This window comes from Ranitomeya variabilis, chromosome 3 (genome assembly GCF_051348905.1).
Source record: "Ranitomeya variabilis isolate aRanVar5 chromosome 3, aRanVar5.hap1, whole genome shotgun sequence".
In the NCBI taxonomy this organism is placed as follows: Eukaryota; Metazoa; Chordata; class Amphibia; order Anura; family Dendrobatidae; genus Ranitomeya; species Ranitomeya variabilis.
In genome coordinates this window covers 28852078-28874360 of record NC_135234.1, presented here as the reverse complement: position 1 = coordinate 28874360, position 22283 = coordinate 28852078, and the positions used below count along the sequence as shown (strand labels likewise).

At 44.2% G+C, this 22283-nt stretch overlaps 1 protein-coding gene across 1 annotated transcript in view; it reads left to right on the top strand.

Moving 5' to 3' along the window:
- PCP4 (Purkinje cell protein 4) overlaps window positions 1–21750 on the top strand; it is an 88539-nt gene extending 66789 nt beyond the window's left edge. Inside the window, exon 3 of the mRNA XM_077299385.1 lies at window positions 21367–21750. Coding sequence (XP_077155500.1) covers window positions 21367–21500 — 134 coding nt within the window. The 3' untranslated portion in view covers window positions 21501–21750. The remainder of the gene's footprint in view (window positions 1–21366) is intronic.
- Window positions 21751–22283: the final 533 nt, after the last annotated feature.

The following is a 22283-nucleotide window of genomic DNA, read 5'->3' as shown; positions in this document are numbered from 1 at the left end:
GATGTTCATCAATCTCTCAGATATTTCGTTAAAATTACCTTTTATGTGTTAACATCAATCATTCGCAGATGATGGGGGGGATTGATCCTCCACCGTCTAGAAGAAGAAATTATTTCTCTCCTCTTCAGATAACCTTTTCAGATCTCAATCTACATTTTTAATCTGTGAAGGACAAGTTTATGATCTGACGTGATACATATATTAAGGGGTTTGAAGGTTTGTTTTTTTTGGTGGGTTAGGAGTGCTTCGAAATGCATGAATACTTTTTGAAAAAGGGAACAGTCAATAAGAAATGGCTCTATCTGGATTAGGTATGCTTGGGTATACTTCCATTTTATACTTCTTGACGAATTTTCCGAAAAGAATTGAATTGGTATGAGTTTGTAATATGGATTGGCACTCCCAGAATACCAAAAGATCCTTGTGTAGACCAAGGCTCTGGCTCAATAATAGTCATTAAAAATCCAGAAGAAAACAACCACAAATTGGAGGTGATCTTGGAGACAATCATTTACAACCAGAGTTTACATTTAAACGTAAATGATTCCTAAATAACTTACTGGATCTTATGCATAAGTCGCAATGATAACTAAGAAAGATCATGATGTAAATGCATATTGGGCGTGTTGAGGGTACAGTGGACTCATAAAACCCTAGTAAGACAATAACACGGCCCTACTTTATCTCCATGGACTTATGTAACACCCCAGGTTCCTGGTTGTTACAGTGACATTGCTTTCCTCACAGGGAGAGTGATGTCACTCTTGGAAGCGAGCAAGGATCCCTTTATTAGGTATTCACACTGTTCTGACTCCAGGCCAGAAGGGGGAGCTCTGAACTCAGTTTCAGGGGAGCGTCCCTAAATATAGATATATATTCTGGTCTGGAGGAGGAGTTAGTTCGTGAGAGGAGAGTGAGGAGTGAGGAAGGAGATCTGGGGCTGTGCAGCCACGAGAGGTGCTGCAGCTCCTGGGAAGAGCAAAGAGAAAGCAGAGCAGTCTGTAAAGAGACTGAGAGGGGAAGTGGAGCACAGGAGAGTGAAAAGCTGGAGGAAAGCTGCGACTGGGCTTCCTCCACTCTGAGCGAAGATACCGGTAGCCGGAAGACCGAGGTTGTGCAGTACTGTATGTCTCACAGCAGAAACCGGCGGCATGGCTGGACGTCAAGTCACCTGTCCACCATTGACATCCGAGGACACAGTAGCACATAGAGCCTGGGTCGTGAAAGAGATCCAGTAAAAAGGCTCGAGTTACCTGTCGTACCGGTAGTGTCCTACCAACAATTGGGACAGAGAGAATGTGAGGACCTTGTGAGAGGCCTAAGGCATCAAGGGACTACACCACAGCGCTAGAGGGAAGGCTTCCAACCCCACCTGGTAAAAGGGGTTACAGATTCGCTTCCAAGCCGGCCAGACCAAACCTGTACCTGTGATCCGGTACCCTGGACTGTGGCTGCCTGAACTCATCAATAAACTAGGTAAAGAGACTGCAACCCTGTGTCTTCCGTTTCTTTCTACATTGCCTACCACCTGTCCCAACTACACCGGGAGCCCTGGGGACCCAGCTTCACCTGTGGGAAGCCATACCATCCCTGCTTCCACAACATCACCCCAGAGGACCCCTTTTAGCCGTGTCGGTCGTGTGGGGTATAAAGGACCGGGTCCCGTACTTAAAGGGATGTGTCACAGCGGCCCTGGGTGCCCATCTTAAAGGAAAGGTCTTTAAAGGGGTGATATGAAATAAAGTTTGTTCGTGACGCCACCTGTGGTACTTGGTCAGTGGTGACCGATGCTGCTTAAAGGGGTCCTCTGGGGTGATGTATTGGCAGCAGGGATGGTATGGCTTCCCACAGGTGAAGCTGGGTCCCCAGGGCTCCCGATGTAGTTGGGACAGGTGGTAGGTGGTGTAGAAAGAAACGGAGGACACAGGGTTGCAGTCTCTTTACCTCTTTACTGGGTTTCAGGCAGCCACAGTCCAGGGTACCGGATCACAGGTACTGGTATGGTCCGGCCGGTTGGAAGCGAATCTGGAATCCCCCTTTACCAGGTGGAGTTGGAAGCCTTCCCTCTAGCGCTGTGGTGTAGTCCCTTGCTGCCTTAGGCCTCACACAAGGTCCTCACGTTTTCTCTCTGTCCCCCTTTAGGTAGGACATGACCCATACGACAGGTAGCTCGAACCTTTTTACAGGATCTCTATCACGACCCGGGCTCTACTTGCTACTGTATCCTCTGGCGTAAATGGTGGACAGGTGACTTGCAATCCAGCTGTCCCACGGATTTCAGCTGTGAGACATAGAGTACTTCACAACCTGTCTTCCGGCTACCGGTATCTGCTCAGCGTGGAGGAAGCTCAGTCGCAGCTTCACTCTCCAGCTCTCAACTCTCCTGCGCTCCACTTCCCCTTCACTGTCTCTACAAACTGTTCTGTTCTTGTACTTTCTAGGAGCTGCAGCACCTCTCATGGCTGCATGGCCCCCTCCTTCTGTCTGACTCTCACCGTCTGCTTCCTCTCTGTTCTGTTGCTCTGACAGACTGCCTGACTCCTCCCCAGACCAGAATATATATCTATATACAGGGAAGCTCCCCCCTTCTAGCCTGGAATCAGAACTGTGTTGCATGTATGTGAATACCTGATAAAGAGATCCTTTATCTCTTTCAAGGGTGACATCACTCTCCCTGGGAGGAAAGCAATGTCACTGTAACAACCAGGACCCTGGGGTGTGTGAGGCAGTGACCCCTGTTATAGCTAGGGGGCGTTGTTTGTGCATGCAGACGGATGAAGTCCATAGGTGTGCTTGGCAGTCATAGGTGTAGCAGTGATTGCAATGTGAGGTAGTGACTTGTGTCACAGGTAGGGGTCGCTGTGTGTTCTCCCCAGGTTGTGCATGCGGACGGATGAAGTCCATAGGTGTGCATGAGTCACGGATTTCCGGTCTGGGTTTTCCATGTAGCTGAAGGCCACAGGTTTATGTGTTAAAAGCCCTGCAGTAAGAGGTATGGGTGTGTCAGCCTGGTGTGTGCTGGTGTGCAGAGCAGAGGCCTGCAGAGCGCATAGATGCGGTAAAGTAGATGAAGAGCACAGCCCGAGGGTGTAGGTGTCCAAGAAGTAGGTGCCCAGACCTTGAATTGTAGTATAGGATATATTTGGCACACTCGTAGGGGTCTGATGCAAAAAGGTGTTTATTTTATACATACAGTATTTACACCATTCAAACGTTTCGGTCTACCAAGGACCTTCATCAGTGTGCTCTATAGAGAGCTGGAAAGGGTATTAAGCATAGACCCTTGAAAATACTATTGCATCAAATAAATAAGATAACAGGAAATCCTGAATAGAGGGCTCAAGACCAGCCGATCGAGCCTTGAGGAAGGCGATAGAGAGAAGGACGTGGTATCCACCGCAGGTCACAGGAGCTGGATGGCGGCCTCCATCCAGCTCCTGTGACCTGCGGTGGATACCACGTCCTTCTCTCTATCGCCTTCCTCAAGGCTCGATCGGCTGGTCTTGACTTGAGCCCTCTATTCAGGATTTCCTGTTATCCTATTTATTTGATGCAATAGTATTTTCAAGGGTCTATGCTTTTATACCCTTTCCAGCTCTCTATAGAGCACACTGATGAAGGTCCTTGGTAGACCGAAACGTTTGAATGGTGTAAATACTGTATGTATAAAATAAACACCTTTTTGCATCAGACCCCTACGAGTGTGCCAAGTATATCCTATACTGCAGAGCGCATAGAGGCACAGGCCAGCGGAGCCAGCACCCAGGGCAGCTGAATAGCCTGGCACCCGCAGCGTATACATCGATGCAAGTCTTCCATGGCACTGGTCTTGGATGTGGACAGTCCTGTGCCCGAAGGTGGATGTCCTGTGCCCGAAAGGGGACTAGCATGTGTAACGATTGCAGGTGGATATGGTGCCCGGCTGCTATCCGGAGGATATCCTGAACTGTGTACGGCTGTGTGAGTAAAGAGACTGTGATACAGCGATGCAGGACACCCATGAGAACTAGTCAGAGAGGGCTGGCGTGTGTAGTGTCTGCAACATATGAGGCTGTGTGTATGGAGACTGTAATATGGGCGTGCGGTCGCCCATGGAAACTGGACAAGAGAAGTCTGGCCTGTTTAGGGACTGTAAATCTAAAGCCATATGATATGTATTCTCACCTAGAGAAATTGCTTCTTATGGAAATTTTGACTTCTAGAGTCTGTGTGTGCCACTTTTGGCTTGTGCATGAGCTTCAATAAAAATAAAGGAACTTATTAAAAAATATATGTATCATTTGTAAACCTTGACCATGATTCCAGAAACACCTGTCCAAGTGTTGTGGCTGGTATTGCAGCTCCATTAAAGTGTAAAAAAAAAAGAAGCCATGTTTTTCTAATCTTGGACATTCCCTGTAAATGTAACCAAGAAGTGGAACACATAAACTAGTACAACACAACTATTTTGTAACTATTTTTAGTTTATTTCTTATAGCGACATAAATTAGAAGTAAGATTCTTCCCCATTTTTATTCTTCTGTGTGAAGCAAAATGATCCCCCCCACAGGCCACCGACAGATGACCCCCCCATCGCTTTCATTGCATTGCTTGCCCACAGCACTTCGAGAATGGCTGAGATAATGATTGTGAGGTCACTTTTCTTCATGGTAGTTGACATTATAGCATCATTAATCCTCACTTTTACCTTTGGATTTCAGCACATTAAACACATTTTTTCTTCCTCTGAACAGCACTTAATGTGGAAAAAAAAATAAATTATATTTTTTCACTGTTGGCTCCTTATCTACATTAGTATTTATAGCATCCAAGTTTTTTTATCTATTTTAATTTTAGTTTTTGTTTCTTTTTTTAAAGTTTTTTTTTCCAGGAGAGAGAAAAATTCCCAGGGATATCAAGTGCAACTTCACGCATCAATGTTCCTCTAATGTACCAGTCTGGGGTCTAGGAAAAAATAACAAACTGAAACCTGAAATTGGTTACAAAAAAAAAAAAAGCACCATTTTTGTTCATGGGTCTGAGACTAAACTGCAATCCCAGGCACTGCCTAGAAGCAAGAATGCTGTAGATAAGCCCCCGATGTAACCTGAAAGATAAGAAAAACGAGTTAGATTATACTCACCCAGGGGCGGTCCCGCTTCGGTTCGGGTCCAATGGGCGTCGCGGTCCGGTCCGGTCCGGGGCCTCCTATCTTCTTACGATGTCGTCCTCTTCTTGTCTTCACGCAGCGGCTCTGGCGCAGGCATACTTTATCTGTCCTGTTGAGGGCAGAGCAAAGTACTGCGGTGCGCAGGCGTCGGGAAAGGTCAGAGAAGGCCAGCGCCTGCGCACTGCAGTACTTTGCTCTGCCCCCAACAGGACAAATCAGTACGCCTGCGCCGGAGCCGCAACAGGAAGCAAAGAAGAGGACGTCATCGTAAGAAGATGGGAGACGCTGGAGTGGACAGCGACGCCCATCGGACCCGAACCGAACCAGGACCGCCCCTGGGTGAGTATAATCTAACTTGTTTTTCTTATCTTTCAGGATACATCGGGGGCTTGTCTACACCATTTCAGAATGCTGTAGATAAGCCCCTGGTGGCGGTGGCTTTAGCTTATAGGCGAAAAATGGGGTGACAGATTCCCTCTAACTAGTTTGTCACTTTTTAGTTATTTCTCCTATCACTTTTTAGCCATATTGTATAACCTTTCTGTTTTTCCATCAATGTCTTTTGTGGGCCGAGTCCCTCTTTAATTTCTATGTGCACTTACCTGCACTATGTGCTCCAGCCTGTAGCGCATGGTTTGATGCAACTGCAACTATCAGTGTTTCTGTAGGAAAAATGGCAAACTGAAACCCTAAGGCTATGCGGATTTTGATGCGTTTCTGCAGCGTTTATGGGCGCGCAGAGTTGCATCAAATCCGCAGTGTAGTACAGCAACAATGACAGTCAATGGGAATTTGAGAATTGCTGTGCACATGCTGCGGAAAAATCCGCGCGTATTCGCTGTGTTTTTTTTCCCCGCAGCATGTCAATTCTTTGTGCCGAAACGCAGCGTTTCTGCACCCATTGACTATACATTGAGTAAGGCAAATCCGCACTCAAAAACGCATGACAATCCGCAAGAAATGCGCATCAATTCCGCATTAAATCCACAAGCATTTTTGCCTGCATTTTCTGCCAAGAGATGCAGATTCTGTGCCGAAAATTCCGCAGGCCAATCCACAACGTGTGCACATTCTTTAAAGAAGTTATCCTCGATTGTTTTTCCCCAAAATACCACCATTTTTGTTGTGTGGTGAATGGTGCTAAGCTGCAATACCATGCACAACCTAGAGGGAAGAGTGGCGCTGTCTGAAAAAAATAGCTATCCTGTACATTTTTATATAAAATTTAAAAATAACAGATTTTTCTATACGGTTTCCATTATGATGCTGTTCCATTTTCCTTGTTATTATATATTTAGCATTTTTTATACAGTATTTATCTAATAATATTATCTATTAAGACTATATATTTTTATTTTTGCTGAATTTTTGAAATTTTAATCCTTTTTTAATGGAGATTTTCTAATATAATTTTTTTACATTAAATACTTAGTGCTAAGAAGATGGATCAGCATAATCGTACCCAGTATTGTGATAATGGCCTATTTTAGCCTTCGCGGCTTCTCGGTGTTCTGCCCCCAGAACTTGCGCAATCTTTCTCCGTCAGAAACATAAATCTATGTCCTTTTTATAAACTGAACTGAGGAGCAGGTGAGATTCTCAAGAAATTTAACAAAGCTTCTGCCATCCTCCTCCTCCTCCTCCGTCTATGCTCCATCATCCTGGAGGGAAGAAAGATCGAAGCCTCATATTTTCTGGTGCTGTCATTGTTCATTTTATCTCGGAGTTGGAAAAAAAAAAAGTAAACGGAATAATTTGCTGGAAGCAAAGTTGCAACTAATAACTGTGTGATGAAATTCTTCAGTTGTCACTGGATCTCGAAGTAAAAAAAAGAAGCTCCATAGAATAATTAGGAAGAACACCAAGAAGAAGATGTAGACCCATCGAGATGGTGGTTGTCATGAATCCCAATGGCTAGGGATAGCAAGGGACAAGCAAAGTAATACAAAATATCGGACGAGCTCTAGGGTGATGGAACCTGGGCTGACCACTGCCCTACGCCTGACAAACGCAACTAGAGATAGCCAGGGAGCGTGCCTACGTTGGTTCTAGACGCCACGCACCAGCCTAAGAGCTAACTAGTACTGCAGAGAAAATAAAGACCTCACTTGCCTCCAGAGGAATGAACCCCAAAAGGTATAGTTGCCCCCCACATGTATTGACGGTGAAATGAGAGGAAGGCACACACATAGAGATGATATATATAGGTTCAGCAAATTGAGGCCCGCTGTAAACTAGAAAGCAGAACGATACAAAAGGGGTCTGAGCGGTCAGCAAAAAACCCTAATCAAAAAACCATCCTGAGATTACAAGAACCCATGTGCCAACTCATGGCACATGGGGAGAACCTCAGTCCACTAGAGCTACCAGCTAGCATAGAGACATAATAAGCAAGCTGGACAAAAAAACCAACAACTGAAAATCAGCACTAAGCTTATCCTGAAAGATCTGGGAGCAGGTAGGCAGGAACCAAACAGAGCACATCTGAATACATTGATAGCCGGCAAGGGAATGACAGAAAGGCCAGGTAAAATAGGAAACACCCAGCCTCTGATGGACAGGTGGAAACCAAAGGCCGCAACCCACCAAAGTCACCCAGTACCAGCAGTAACCACCAGAGGGAGCCCACAAACAGAATCCACAACAGTACCCCCCCCTTGAGGAGGGGTCACCGAACCCTCACGAGAACCCCCAGGGCGATCAGGGTGAGCTCTATGGAAGGCGCGGACCAAATCAGTCGCATGAACATCGGAGGCGACCACCCAGGAATTATCCTCCTGACCATAACCCTTCCACTTAACCAAATACTGGAGTTTGCGTCTGGAAACACGAGAATCCAAGATCTTCTCAACAACATACTCCAATTCTCCCTCCACCAGCACCGGAGCAGGAGGCTCAACCGAAGGAACAACGGGCACCTCATACCTCCGCAACAACGACCGATGGAACACATTATGAATAGCAAACGATGCTGGGAGATCCAAACGAAAAGATACAGGGTTAAGAATCTCCGAGATCCTATAAGGACCGATGAACCGAGGCTTGAACTTAGGAGAAGAGACCTTCATAGGGACAAAACGAGAAGACAACCACACCAAATCCCCAACAAGAAGTCGGGGACCCACGCGGCGACGGCGATTAGCAAACTGCTGAGTCTTCTCCTGAGATAACTTCAAATTGTCCACCACCTGGTTCCAAATCTGATGCAGCCTGTCCACCACCACGTCCACTCCAGGACAATCCGAAGACTCCACCTGACCAGAGGAAAAACGAGGATGAAACCCCGAATTACAAAAAAAAGGAGAGACCAACGTGGCAGAACTAGCCCGATTATTAAGAGCAAATTCGGCCAGTGGCAAAAAAGCAACCCAGTCATCTTGATCAGCAGAAACAAAACACCTCAAATAAGTTTCCAAGGTCTGATTAGTTCGCTCCGTCTGGCCATTCGTCTGAGGATGGAATGCAGACGAGAAAGACAAATCAATGCCCATCTTGGCACAAAACGTCCGCCAAAATCTAGACACAAACTGGGATCCCCTGTCAGAAACGATATTCTCCGGAATCCCATGCAAACGAACCACGTTCTGAAAAAATAAAGGGACCAACTCAGAGGAGGAAGGCAACTTAGGCAAGGGCACCAAATGAACCATCTTAGAAAAGCGGTCACACACAACCCAGATAACGGACATTTTCTGTGAAACCGGGAGATCAGAAATAAAATCCATGGAAATGTGCGTCCAAGGCCTCTTCGGGATGGGCAAGGATAACAACAACCCACTGGCCCGAGAACAGCAAGGCTTAGCTCGAGCACACACTTCACAAGACTGCACAAAGGTACGCACATCCCTAGACAAGGAAGGCCACCAAAAAGACCTGGCCACCAAGTCTCTAGTACCAAATATTCCAGGATGACCAGCCAACACAGAAGAATGGACCTCGGAGATGACTCTACTGGTCCAATCATCCGGAACAAACAGTCTTTCTGGTGGACAACGATCCGGTTTATCCACCTGAAACTCCTGCAATGCACGTCGCAAGTCTGGGGATACGGCGGACAATATTACCCCATCCCTAAGGATACCAGTAGGCCCAGAGTCTCCAGGAGAGTCAGGCACAAAACTCCTGGAAAGAGCATCTGCCTTCACATTCTTTGAACCTGGCAGGTATGAAACCACGAAATTGAAATGAGAAAAAAACAACGACCAACGAGCCTGTCTAGGATTCAAACGCCTGGCAGACTCAAGGTAAATGAGATTCTTGTGATCAGTCAAGACCACCACACGATGTTTAGCACCCTCAAGCCAATGACGCCACTCCTCAAATGCCCACTTCATGGCCAAAAGCTCCCGATTACCCACATCATAATTGCGCTCGGTGGGCGAGAATTTTCTAGAGAAGAATGCACATGGCTTCATCACCGAGCCATTAGAACTTCTCTGTGACAAAACCGCCCCCGCTCCAATCTCGGAAGCATCAACCTCAACCTGAAAAGGAAGTGAAACATCTGGTTGACACAACACAGGAGCAGAAGAAAACCGGCGCTTAAGTTCCTGAAAGGCCTCCACGGCCGCAGGAGACCAATCAGCAACATCAGCACCCTTTTTAGTCAAATCAGTCAAAGGTTTAACAATACTGGAAAAATTAGCAATGAACCGACGATAAAAATTAGCAAACCCCAAGAACTTCTGAAGGCTCTTAACAGATGTAGGTTGTGTCCAGTCACAAATCGCCTGAACCTTGACGGGATCCATCTCAATAGTAGAAGGAGAAAAAATGTACCCCAAAAAAGAAATCTTCTGGACTCCGAAGAGACACTTTGAGCCCTTCACAAACAGAGAATTGGCCCGCAGAACCTGAAACACCTTCCTGACCTGTAGAACATGAGACTCCCAGTCATCAGAAAACACCAAAATATCATCCAAATACACAATCATAAACTTATCCAGATATTCACGGAAAATATTGTGCATAAAGGACTGAAAGACTGACGGAGCATTGGAGAGTCCAAAAGGCATTACCAAATACTCAAAATGGCCCTCAGGCGTATTAAATGCGGTTTTCCACTCATCACCCTGTTTTATCCGCACCAGATTATACGCACCGCGAAGATCTATCTTAGTGAACCACCTAGCCCCCTTAATGCGAGCAAACAAATCAGTCAATAATGGCAATGGATACTGATACTTGACTGTAATCTTATTCAGAAGGCGATAATCTATACAAGGCCTCAGGGAACCATCTTTTTTTGCCACGAAAAAAAAACCTGCTCCCAGAGGGGACGAAGATGGACGAATATGTCCCTTTTCCAAGGACTCCTTAATATAATTCCGCATAGCAGTATGCTCTGGCAGTGACAGATTAAATAAACGACCCTTAGGGAACTTACTGCCAGGAATCAATTCTATAGCACAGTCACAATCTCTATGCGGAGGGAGCGAATTGAGCTTAGGCTCCTCAAAAGCATCCCTATAGTCAGACAAAAACGCAGGGATCTCAGAAGGAGTAGATGAAGCGATTGAAATCGGAGGTGCATAATCATGAACCCCCTGACATCCCCAGCTTAACACAGACATTGTTTTCCAGTCCAGGACAGGATTATGAGTTTGTAACCATGGCAGACGAAGCACTAGTACATCATGTAAATTATACAGTACAAGGAAGCGAATCACCTCCTGATGAACGGGAGTCATGCGCATGGTCACTTGTGTCCAATACTGCGGTTTATTCATAGCCAATGGTGTAGAGTCAATTCCCTTCAGAGGAATAGGAACTTCCAGAGGTTCCAGACTAAAACCGCAGCGTTTAGCAAATGACCAATCCATAAGACTCAGGGCAGCGCCCGAATCCACATAGGCATCGACGGAAATGGAAGACAGTGAAAAAATCAGAGTCACAGACAAAATGAACTTAGGCTGCAGAGTACCAATGGCAAAAGATTTATCAACCCTTTTTGTGCGTTTAGAGCATGCTGATATAACATGAGCTGAATCACCACAATAAAAACACAATCCATTTTTCCGCCTATAATTTTGCCGTTCACTTCTGGACTGAATTCTATCACATTGCATAGTCTCAGGTGCCTGTTCAAAAGACACCGCCAACTGGTGCACGGGTTTGCGCTCCCGTAAACGCCGATCAATCTGAATGGCCATAGCCATCGACTCATTCAGACCTGTAGGCATAGGGAACCCCACCATAATATCCTTAATGGCCTCGGAAAGACCATTTCTGAAGTTTGCAGCCAGGGCGCACTCATTCCACTGAGTAAGCACCGACCATTTCCAAAATTTTTGACAATATATTTCCGCTTCATCATACCCCTGAGAGAGGGCTAATAAAGCCTTTTCAGCCTGAATCTCCAGGTTGGGTTCCTCATAGAGCAATCCCAATGCCAGAAAAAACGCATCCACATTGAGCAATGCAGGATCCCCTGGTGCCAATGCAAATGCCCAATTCTGAGGGTCGCCTCGCAGGAAAGATATTACAATCTTGACCTGTTGAGCAGGGTCTCCAGAGGAGCGAGATTTTAAAGAAAGAAACAATTTACAATTGTTCCTGAAATTCAGGAAGGTAGATCTATCTCCAGAAAAGAACTCTGGAATAGGAATTCTAGGTTCAGACATGGGAGTGTGAACAACAAAATCCTGTATGTTTTGAACTTTTGCCGCGAGATTACTCAGGCTGGAAGCCAAACTCTGGACATCCATGTTAAACAGCTAATATCAGAGCCATTCAAGGGTTAAGAGGAGGTAAGAAGCAGCTAGACAGCAATTAAGGGCTAGGCAGCAAAACTCTGAAGGAAAAAAAAAAAAAAAAATTTCCCTTAAACACTTCTTTTTCTCCTGCTTCAGCCCAAACAATTAACACTTTGTGGGCCGGCTATACTGTCATGAATCCCAATGGCTAGGGATAGCAAGGGACAAGCAAAGTAATACAAAATATCGGACGAGCTCTAGGGTGATGGAACCTGGGCTGACCGCTGCCCTACGCCTGACAAACGCAACTAGAGATAGCCAGGGAGCGTGCCTACGTTGGTTCTAGACGCCACGCACCAGCCTAAGAGCTAACTAGTACTGCAGAGAAAATAAAGACCTCACTTGCCTCCAGAGGAATGAACCCCAAAAGGTATAGTTGCCCCCCACATGTATTGACGGTGAAATGAGAGGAAGGCACACACATAGAGATGATATATATAGGTTCAGCAAATTGAGGCCCGCTGTAAACTAGAAAGCAGAACGATACAAAAGGGGTCTGAGCGGTCAGCAAAAAACCCTAATCAAAAAACCATCCTGAGATTACAAGAACCCATGTGCCAACTCATGGCACATGGGGAGAACCTCAGTCCACTAGAGCTACCAGCTAGCATAGAGACATAATAAGCAAGCTGGACAAAAAAACCAACAACTGAAAATCAGCACTAAGCTTATCCTGAAAGATCTGGGAGCAGGTAGGCAGGAACCAAACAGAGCACATCTGAATACATTGATAGCCGGCAAGGGAATGACAGAAAGGCCAGGTAAAATAGGAAACACCCAGCCTCTGATGGACAGGTGGAAACCAAAGGCCGCAACCCACCAAAGTCACCCAGTACCAGCAGTAACCACCAGAGGGAGCCCACAAACAGAATCCACAACAGGTGGTATGGGCATGATGGTGGGAGAGTTCTAGTCCTACTGTCCCTTTATAGGAAAAAGGATCAAAAGTCTTATACGTGATCAGTTGTATAGCTACAGTGGCATGTAAAATTTTGGGCACCCCTGGACCAAATTACTGTTATTGTGAACTGTTGTGCAAGTTGAAGATGAAATGATCTCTATAAAGTCTAAAGTTAAAGATATCACATTCCCTTTATGTTTTAGCTGCAACACAACCCCAAAGCATGATTGTTCCACCACCATGCTTAATGTCCTTTTCCTGAAATTCTATTTACTTTTTTCTCCACACCTACCTTTGATCATTGTGGCCAAAGATTTCTATTTTAACCTCATCGGTCCACAGGACTTGTTTCCAAAATACACCAGGCTTGTTTAGATGTTCTTTTGCATACTTCTGATGCTGAATTTTATGGTGAGAATGCAGGAGAGGTTTTCTTCTGATGACTTTTTTCTAAAGGCCATATTTGTGCAGGTTATCTCTGAATTGTAGAACAATGTATCAAAACTCCAGAATCTGTTAAATCTTTCTCTAAGGGTGCCCAAACCTTTGCATCAGCCCTTTTTCCTTTTTTATAATTTTTTTAAAATTACAAAAATGACAAAGTATATTTTATTTTATTTTGCCTAAAATACAAAATAAATGTGTTACCTTTAACTTTAGGCCTTTTAGAGATCATTTCATCTTCAACTTGATTAACTTCACATTGACAGTAATTTCGACCAGGGGTGCCCAAAGTTTTACATGCCACTGTAAAGGCGGGGGTGCGCATATTGTGGGGCCAATACTTAAGATCCTATGGGAACACGTGGCCCACATACGCAATTAGATGATGTGTCAAGTGCATCACGGCCATAGTGATTTGCATCCAGCCAATGACCTTTAATGGTCAGAAGCCAAAATTGCTCTCAAGACCATTACTCTTGGACAGTAAACGAATCTAGAACTTTTCAATCTTCATCTAGGGCATAGAAGTTGATAGTCTACGCTGAAGATCACCTCAAGTCCTTGGGGAGGAATGACAAGTCGTAGGATTATAGTTTTGTTTTAAGGAACTGTCAACCCCGTCAAACTTGTCTTTCCACCTGTCATCCAGTCATTAGGACTTACCAATCTGCCGATAGGACTTGTCGTTCTTCATCAAGGACCTTACACTGTGCCCCTAAGGCTTGTAACTCCATCTTTAGGATTTGTCTTTCCGCCCTTATTACTTCCCAATCCTACGGCTTGTTACTCTTCCCGAGGGCCTGTCATTCAGTCTTTCGGACTTGCCACTATGCCTCTAGGAATTCTCTTTCTTCTCCCCAGGACTAGTAACTTTGCAGCCAGGACTTGTCTTTCAGCTCTTAGGACTTTCTGCTCCCAGGACCTGGCACTCTGCACTTAGGACTTGTCACTACTCCTCTTGAGACTGTTGTTTTGCCCTCAGGCCATGATATATAATTCCCAGAACCAGCTGTTGTCGTTCTGATAATGTGCCATGTGTTGGTATTATCTCGGTAACATCTTTGTACATGGCTGCCTGCAGAATAACGATAATCGTTCAGCTTTTACTTGTAATTTTCTGCCTGGAAACTGTTGCTTTCTGATCGGATCTTTATCTCCGAGCGTCCCGTCCTGTCACTTCCACTCCACTGACATTTTGCTGCAGATGCGCTTTTCATGTGTTGAGCAGCTTCTCTGCGCTATAATGTGACATTCAAGCTCTGCAAAAGTCGTTCTTAATCCAGTGAATATGTAAAATGCTCTGCTGTAAAGACTCAGACCATGCTGATATAACCTGGGCATTTTCTGTATATAACTTTATCTATATAATATATGTACAGTTCATATAGGTTATGTATCTTCTTGTACATTGTGTATAGCCATGCTAGTATATACGTACAGCTGGTATAACCTGGGTATTGGGAGAGTGGGGGCATTTAGGAGAAATGTCAAACAGTAAATTCTTCTCCAGATGTGACCTACTGTAAGGGCATAGATATCAGCTTAGTACAGCTGGTGTAACCTGGGCATCTCCTCTACAGTGGTCTGTAAAATGTAGGGCACCCCTGGTCAAAATTACTGTTACTGTGAACAGTTAAGCAAGCTCAAGATGAAATGCTCTCTAAAAGGCGTAAAGTCACCGATGACACATTTCCTTTGTATTTTAGGCATATAATATTTATTTATATAAATATGTAAATATTTATTTAAATATTTATATAATTGCCTTGTAATATTTTCATTTCCTGTTCTGTCCAGATGTCACCGTATCCCAGAATTCCAAGCAGAGGAAGTTCACCAACCGCCATATTGGGACACCCAAGTGATGGGTGTCTCAATATGGAAACTGCTGCTGGTACCAACCTATTGCACGGTACCACCAGCGGAGCACCGTCGCACCACACACTCTATACGCCGTACGCCCCCCCACACACACTCTATACGCCGTATGCACCACACACACACACTCTATACGCCGTATGCACCACACACACACACACACACTCTATACGCCGTATGCACCACACACACACACTCTATATGCCGTACGCCCCCCCACACACACTCTATACGCCGTATGCACCACACACACACACAATCTATACGCCGTACGCACCACACACACACACTGTATATGTCGTATGCACCACACACACACACACACACTCTATACGCCGTATGCCCCCCCCCACACACTCTATACGCCGTATGCCCCCCCACACACACTCTATACGCCGTATGCACCACACACACAATCTATACGCCGTAGCACCACACACACACACTGTATACGTCGTATGCACCACACACACACACACACACACTCTATACGCCGTATGCACCACACACACACTCTATACGCCGTACGCCCCCCACACACACACTCTATACGCCGTACACACCACACACACACACACTCTATACGCCGTATGCACCACACACACACAATCTATACGCCGTACGCACCACACACACACACTGTATACGTCGTATGCACCACACACACACACACACACACTCTATACGCCGTACACACCACACACAGACTCTCACAATCTCACACTCACACAGCCTCTTGCGCGGTACCACCAGCGGAAGACCGTCGCAAACGCGCCGCCGCCGGGATCAGCCGAATGATTCACTGACTGCCGCCATGTTTGTACAGGAGGAGTGCATGCGCAGTTTTAATGTGATCGCCACTATCTGTCTGCACAAAGATGGCGGTGGTCTGATTTACTGCGCCTGCACGAATTACGCGCAGGTGCAGTGAATCATTCGGCTGATCCCGGCGGCAGATGCGGACGTGTCTACAGGCAGAGGAAGCCGGTCACATTAAAGGGGTTTTCCCACGAACGAAAGTTCATTTAAAAAATTGACTGTGTCTGACCGTGTACGGAGCATACCACATCTCCAGGGCAGGGGAGGAGGCAAAAGACAATACTGACATTACAGCAGGGGATCACAGTGGATTCATTTTGTGAGGTAAAACTATTTCACTGACTGTTTTTAAAAAATATTTTACCTCACAAAATGTATCCTGTGCGATCTCCTGCTGTAATGTCAGTATTGTCTTTAGCATCCTCCCCTGCCCTGGAGATGTGGTATGCTCCGTACACGGTCAGACACAGACAATTTTTAAAATGAACTTTTGTTCGTGGGAAAACCCCTTTAAAAAGCAAATATCAACGCCAACATGGCTCCTCCTAAAAAGTACGCCAATGACAATGAACGGAAAGCAGCAAAGGCACAACGTCGAAGACAACAAAGGGCAAATGAGACTCTTGAAGAGCAACAGCATCGCTGGGACAAAAACAATGCATATAAGCGTAGGCGTCAAGCCCATGAGTCCCCTGATGCAAAAGTCATTAGATTATCACAGGATGCCATTAGGCAACAACAGCGCTGCATGCCCGCCCCCACTGTGACATTACCACCCTCCTGATGCGATAGCATTGGGCCTCCATCTATTATATATATATATATATATATATATATATATATATATATATATATATATATATTCATATTCATCTTCTAGATTTAAAAATTTTAAAGAGGAAAATGGGGTTGATGCAAAAGGTTGGGCACCCTACATGGTTCGTACCTAGCTGAACCCCCTTTTGCAAGTATCACAGCTTGTAAATGCTTTTTGTAGGCCAACAAGAGTCTTTCATTTCTTGTTTGAGGGATTTTCATCCATTCTTCCTTGAAGAATTCTTCCAGTTCTTTTAGATTTCTGGGTTGTCTTGCATCCTCTGCTATGTTGAGGTCTAGACACAGATTTTCAATGATGCTCAGATCAGGGGACTGTGAGGGACATTGTAAAACCTTCAGTTTGCGCCTTTTGAGGTCGCCTATTGTGGATTGTGGCTTGTGTTTATGATCATTATCCTTTTATAGAAGCCATCCTCTTCCTCTTTCACCTTCAGCTTTTTTACAGATGGTGTTCAAGAATTTGTTGACATTTCATTGAATCCATTCTTCCCCGTACCCGTGAAGTGTTCCCCGTGCCATTGGCTGCAGCACAACCCGAAAGCATGATTGATCCACCCCCATGCTTAATGGTTGGTGAGATGTTCTTTTCCTGAAATTCTGTGCCATTTTTTCTCCACACAAACCTTTGATCATTGTAGCCACAGAGTTCTATTTTAACCTCATCAGTGCATAGAACTTGTTTCCAAAATGCATCATTCTTGTTTAGATGTTCTTTTGCATACTTCTGACTCTGAATTTTATGTTGAGAATGCAGGAGTGGTTTTCATCTGATGACTCTGCCATGAAGGCCATATTTGTGCAGGTGTCTCTGAACAGTAGAACAATGTACACTAATTCTGCTAAATCCTTCTGAAGGACTTTTGCAGTTAAGCAAGGGTTCTGATTTGCCTCTCTAGCAATGCAACGAGCAGCTCTCACTGAAATTTTGCTTGGTCTTCCAGACCTTATCTTGAAGCTCCACTGTTCCTGTTAACTGCCATTTCTTAGCTATATTTCGAATTAAGGAAAGAAAAACTTGAAAACACTTTGCTATCTTCTGATAGCCTTCTCCTGGATTGTGGTCCTCCACCATTTTCATTTTCAGAGTGCTAGACAGCTGCTTAGAAGAACCCATGGCTGCTGTTTTTTAGCACAAGGTTAGATGAGGCTGGATTTTATAAAGCTGGGAAATTTGCATCACCTGGCCTTTCCTAACAATGATAGTGAACAAGCCATAACCCTAACAGGCTAATTATGGTCTAAAACCTTGATAAAAGTAATCTGAGCAAATCTCAGAGGGTGCCCAAACTTTTGCATTGGCCCACTTGTCTTTTTGTAATTTTTTTTTAAAAAGTAAATTTTTCTTGTGTAAAATATAAAGGAAATGATTCATTTGTAACTTTAATTGTGTTTTAATTGTCATTTCATCTTCAACTTGTTTAACTGTTCACAATAACAGTAATTTTGACCAGGGGTATAACTATATACAGTGCCTTGAAAAAGTATTCATATACTGTGAACTTTTCCACATTTTTTTCAAGTAGGTCTAGCTCTGTGAGATTGGATGAAGAGCATCTGTAAATAGCAATTTTCAAGTTTCGCCACATATTCTCAATTATATTTCGGTCTGGACTGTGACTGGACCGTTCACACACAGGAATATGCTTTGATCTAAACCCTCCATTGTAGCTCTGTCAGGAAGTTTAGGGCCGTTTTCCTGCTGTAACGTAAATCTACACCACAGTCTCATGTACTTTACAACCTCCAACAGGTTTTACTCCAGTATTGCCCTGTATTTAGCTCCATCCATCTGCCCATCAACTATGACCATCTACTCTGTACCTGCTGAAGAAAAGCATCCCTACAGCATGATGCTGCCACCACCATATTGGACGGTGGGGATGGTGTTTTCAGGGTGATATTTAGTGTTATTTTTTGGCCACACATGGCGTTTTGTATTTAGCCCAAAAAGTTCTACTTTGGTCTCATCTGACCCGAGCACCTTCTTTCATATGCTCGCTCTGTCCACGGCATGGATTTTACAAACTGTAAGCAGGACTTCTTATGACTTACTTTGAAAACTGGCTTTCTTCTTGTCACTCTTCCATAAAGGCCAGATATGTAAAGTATATGAATAATAGTTGTCTTGTGGGCAGATTCTCCCACTTAAGCTGTGGATCTCTTCAGCTCCTCCAGAGTGACCATGGGCTTCTTGGCTGCTTCTCTAATTAGTGCGCTCCTTGCTTGGAATGTCCGTTTAGGTGGACAGCCGTGTCTTGGTAGGTTTGTAGATGTGTCATACTCCTTCCATTTTTGGATGATGGATTGAACAGTGGCTCCGTGAGTTGTTCAGACCTTGTACTATTTTGTTTATAACCTAACCCTGCTTTACTCTTCTTCACAACTTTATCCCTGACTTGTCTGGTGTGCTCCTTGGTTTTCATGACACTGCTTGAAGCCTAATGTTGTCAGACAAACCTTTGAGGCCTTCACAGAACAGCTGTACATATACTGAGAATAAATTACACAGGTGGACTCAATTTTACTAATTATGTGACTTCTGGAGTGTCACTCAGGATATTATTTAAGGGTATGAGACTACAGGGGGATGAATACAAATGCATGTCACAGTTTCCAGATTTATATTTTTAAAATATTTAGAAAAACGTGTATCATTTCCTTTACACGTCGCAAATAATTGCCACTTTGTGTTGATATGTCACATAAAACCACAATAAAGTATAATTAAGTTTGTGGCTGTAACATGAAAAATGTGGAAACGTTCACAGGGTATGCATACTGTTTCAAGGCACTGTAGGTACAGCTGGTATAACCTGGACATCTTCTGTATATAAAAATATATGTACAGCAGTATAACCTGGGAATCTTCTGTATATAATTATATATGTACAGCTGGTTTAACCTGGGAATCTCCTGTATATAATTATATATGTACAGCTGGTATAACCTGGGCACCTCCTGTATATAATTATATGTGTACAGCTGATATAGCCTGGGCATCTTCTGTATATAATTATATACAGTATGTACAGCTGGTATAACCTGGATATCTTCTGCATATAATTATATATGTACAGCTGGTATAACCTGGGAATCTCCTTGATATAATTCTATATATACAGCTGGTATAACCTTGGCATCTCATGTATATAATTCTATATGTACAGCTGGTGTAACCTGGACATCTTCTATATATATAATTGTCTAAGGGGTACTTCTGTCTTTCTGTCGGCAACTTCTGTCACGGAAATCCCGTGTCGCTGATTGGTCTCGCCAGCTGCCTGTCATGGCTGCCGCGACCAATCAGCGACGGCCACAGTCCGATTAGTCCCTCCCTACTCCCCTGCAGTCAGTGCCCGGCGCCCGCATACTCCCCTCCAGTCACCGCAAACACTGGGTTAATGCCAGTGGTAACGGACCGCGTTATGCTGCAGGTAACGCACTCCGTTATCACTGTTATTAACCCTGTGTGTCCCCAACTTTTTACTATTGATGCTGCCCATGCAGCATCAATAGTAAAAAGATGTAATGTTAAAAATTAATAAATAAAAACAAACAAACCTGCTATTCTCACCCTCCGTAGTCCGCCCAGGCGCGCTTGGCTGCCGCCATCTTCCGTTCCCAGAGATGCATTGCGAAATTACCCAGAAGACTTAGCGGTCTCGCGAGACCGCTAAATCATGTGGGTAATTTCGCAATGCATCCTGGGAACGGAAGATGGCAGCAGCCGCACACACATCGCCAGAGCTTCGCTGGATCCCGGCGGGTGAGTATATAACTATTTTCTATTTTAATTATTTTTTTAAACAGGGATTTGGTGCCCACACTGCTCTACACTACGTGGGCTGCGTTATATACTGCGTGGCTGCTATATACTACATAGCCAGTGTTAGATACTATGTGGGCTGTGTTTTGTACTGCGTGGGCTGTGCTATAAATTACGTGGCCAGTGTTATATACTGCGTGGCCTGTATTAACACATCGGGTATTCTACAATATGTATGTATGTATATAGCAGCCACATAGTATATAGCACAGGCCACGTACTATTTGTCTGCTATATGCTACGTGGCTCCTATATACTACGTGGCCTGTGCTATATACTATGTGGCTGCTATATACTACGTGGCCTGTGCTATATACTATGTGGCTGCTATATACATACATACATATTCTAGAATACCCGATGTGTTAATACAGGCCACCATCTAGTCTGTATATAATTATATATGTACAGCTGGTATAACCTGGGTATCTCCTGTATGTAATTATATATGTATAGCTGGTATAACATGGGTATCTTCTGTATATAATTATATATGTATAGCTGGTATAACCTGGGCATCTCCTGTATATAATTATATATATATGCAGCTGGTATAACCTGGGCATCTCCTGTATATAATGTTATATGTGTAACTAATAATAAAGTTCTGCATTGCCTGCAGCCAGGCTGGTATAACCTGAGTATTCAGCAATGCCTAAAATGGGGGTATTTAGGAGAAATGGCAAAACAGTAAATTCTTCTCCAGATGTGACTTAAGAGCAGAGATTACAGCTTTGTTCTTCTTTTCTCCTACCAGACGACCAGAAGAAAGTTCAGGAGGAGGACTTTGACATTGACATGGACGCCCCAGAAACAGAGAAAGCAGCTGTGGCAATACAGTCTCAGTTCAGAAAATTTCAAAAGAAGAAGCAGGGGGCAGATGACTCGTAGTACCTACCTCTCACCACTAGGGGAATAAGAAAACAAAGAAAATTTTATCTGAAAAAATATAACGGATAGAATGGTCGATCAGGAAATTCTGAATATATCGGGTGCATGTACAAAGGGGCTAACTATTTATAGTCTACTAGACACAATCACTGAGCGCTTCACTGCAGTCTGTTATCTAGGAACCGATTCAACTGTAACCTCCTATTTTATGTGATGTTATAATAAAACATGCTGAGATGAGAAGTGCAAACCCGTCTCAGTTGTGGTTATTTTTTTTTTCAGTATTTTGTGTATATTTCTAGGTAAGGAACCACTTGTATGAGGCTGAGACCACAATCAAGAAAGTATGAATGGTAAAGCTGTAAGGGGTCACGGCAAAAAAAGGGGCGACCCTCGTCTACGGCTGCCGATAACCCGCCATCCACCAAACTAAGACATGGCAGCTGTAATCTCTCATATTAAGCATTAATTTATTTAAAGAGGACCTGTCACTTATCATGAATATATTTTTTTTTAGCTGCCGCTGTTCTCCTGAATCCGGCCTTGTTGTTTTTTATTCCTGCTCCTCTCCGTTCCTGAGATATGGCCCCTACTTCCCATATATAAATCTGATCTTTTTTTTTTAGCCAAGAGGGTGTAGTCCTCAAGAAGATGCCCACAGAAAAAAATTGTACATGCCCACTTGGCTAAAAATAATAAATTAATTTATCGGGAAATACAATTTTCAGGTATGGAGAAGGTCAGGAACAAAAGAAAAACATCATCGGATTCAGCGGCATTTGG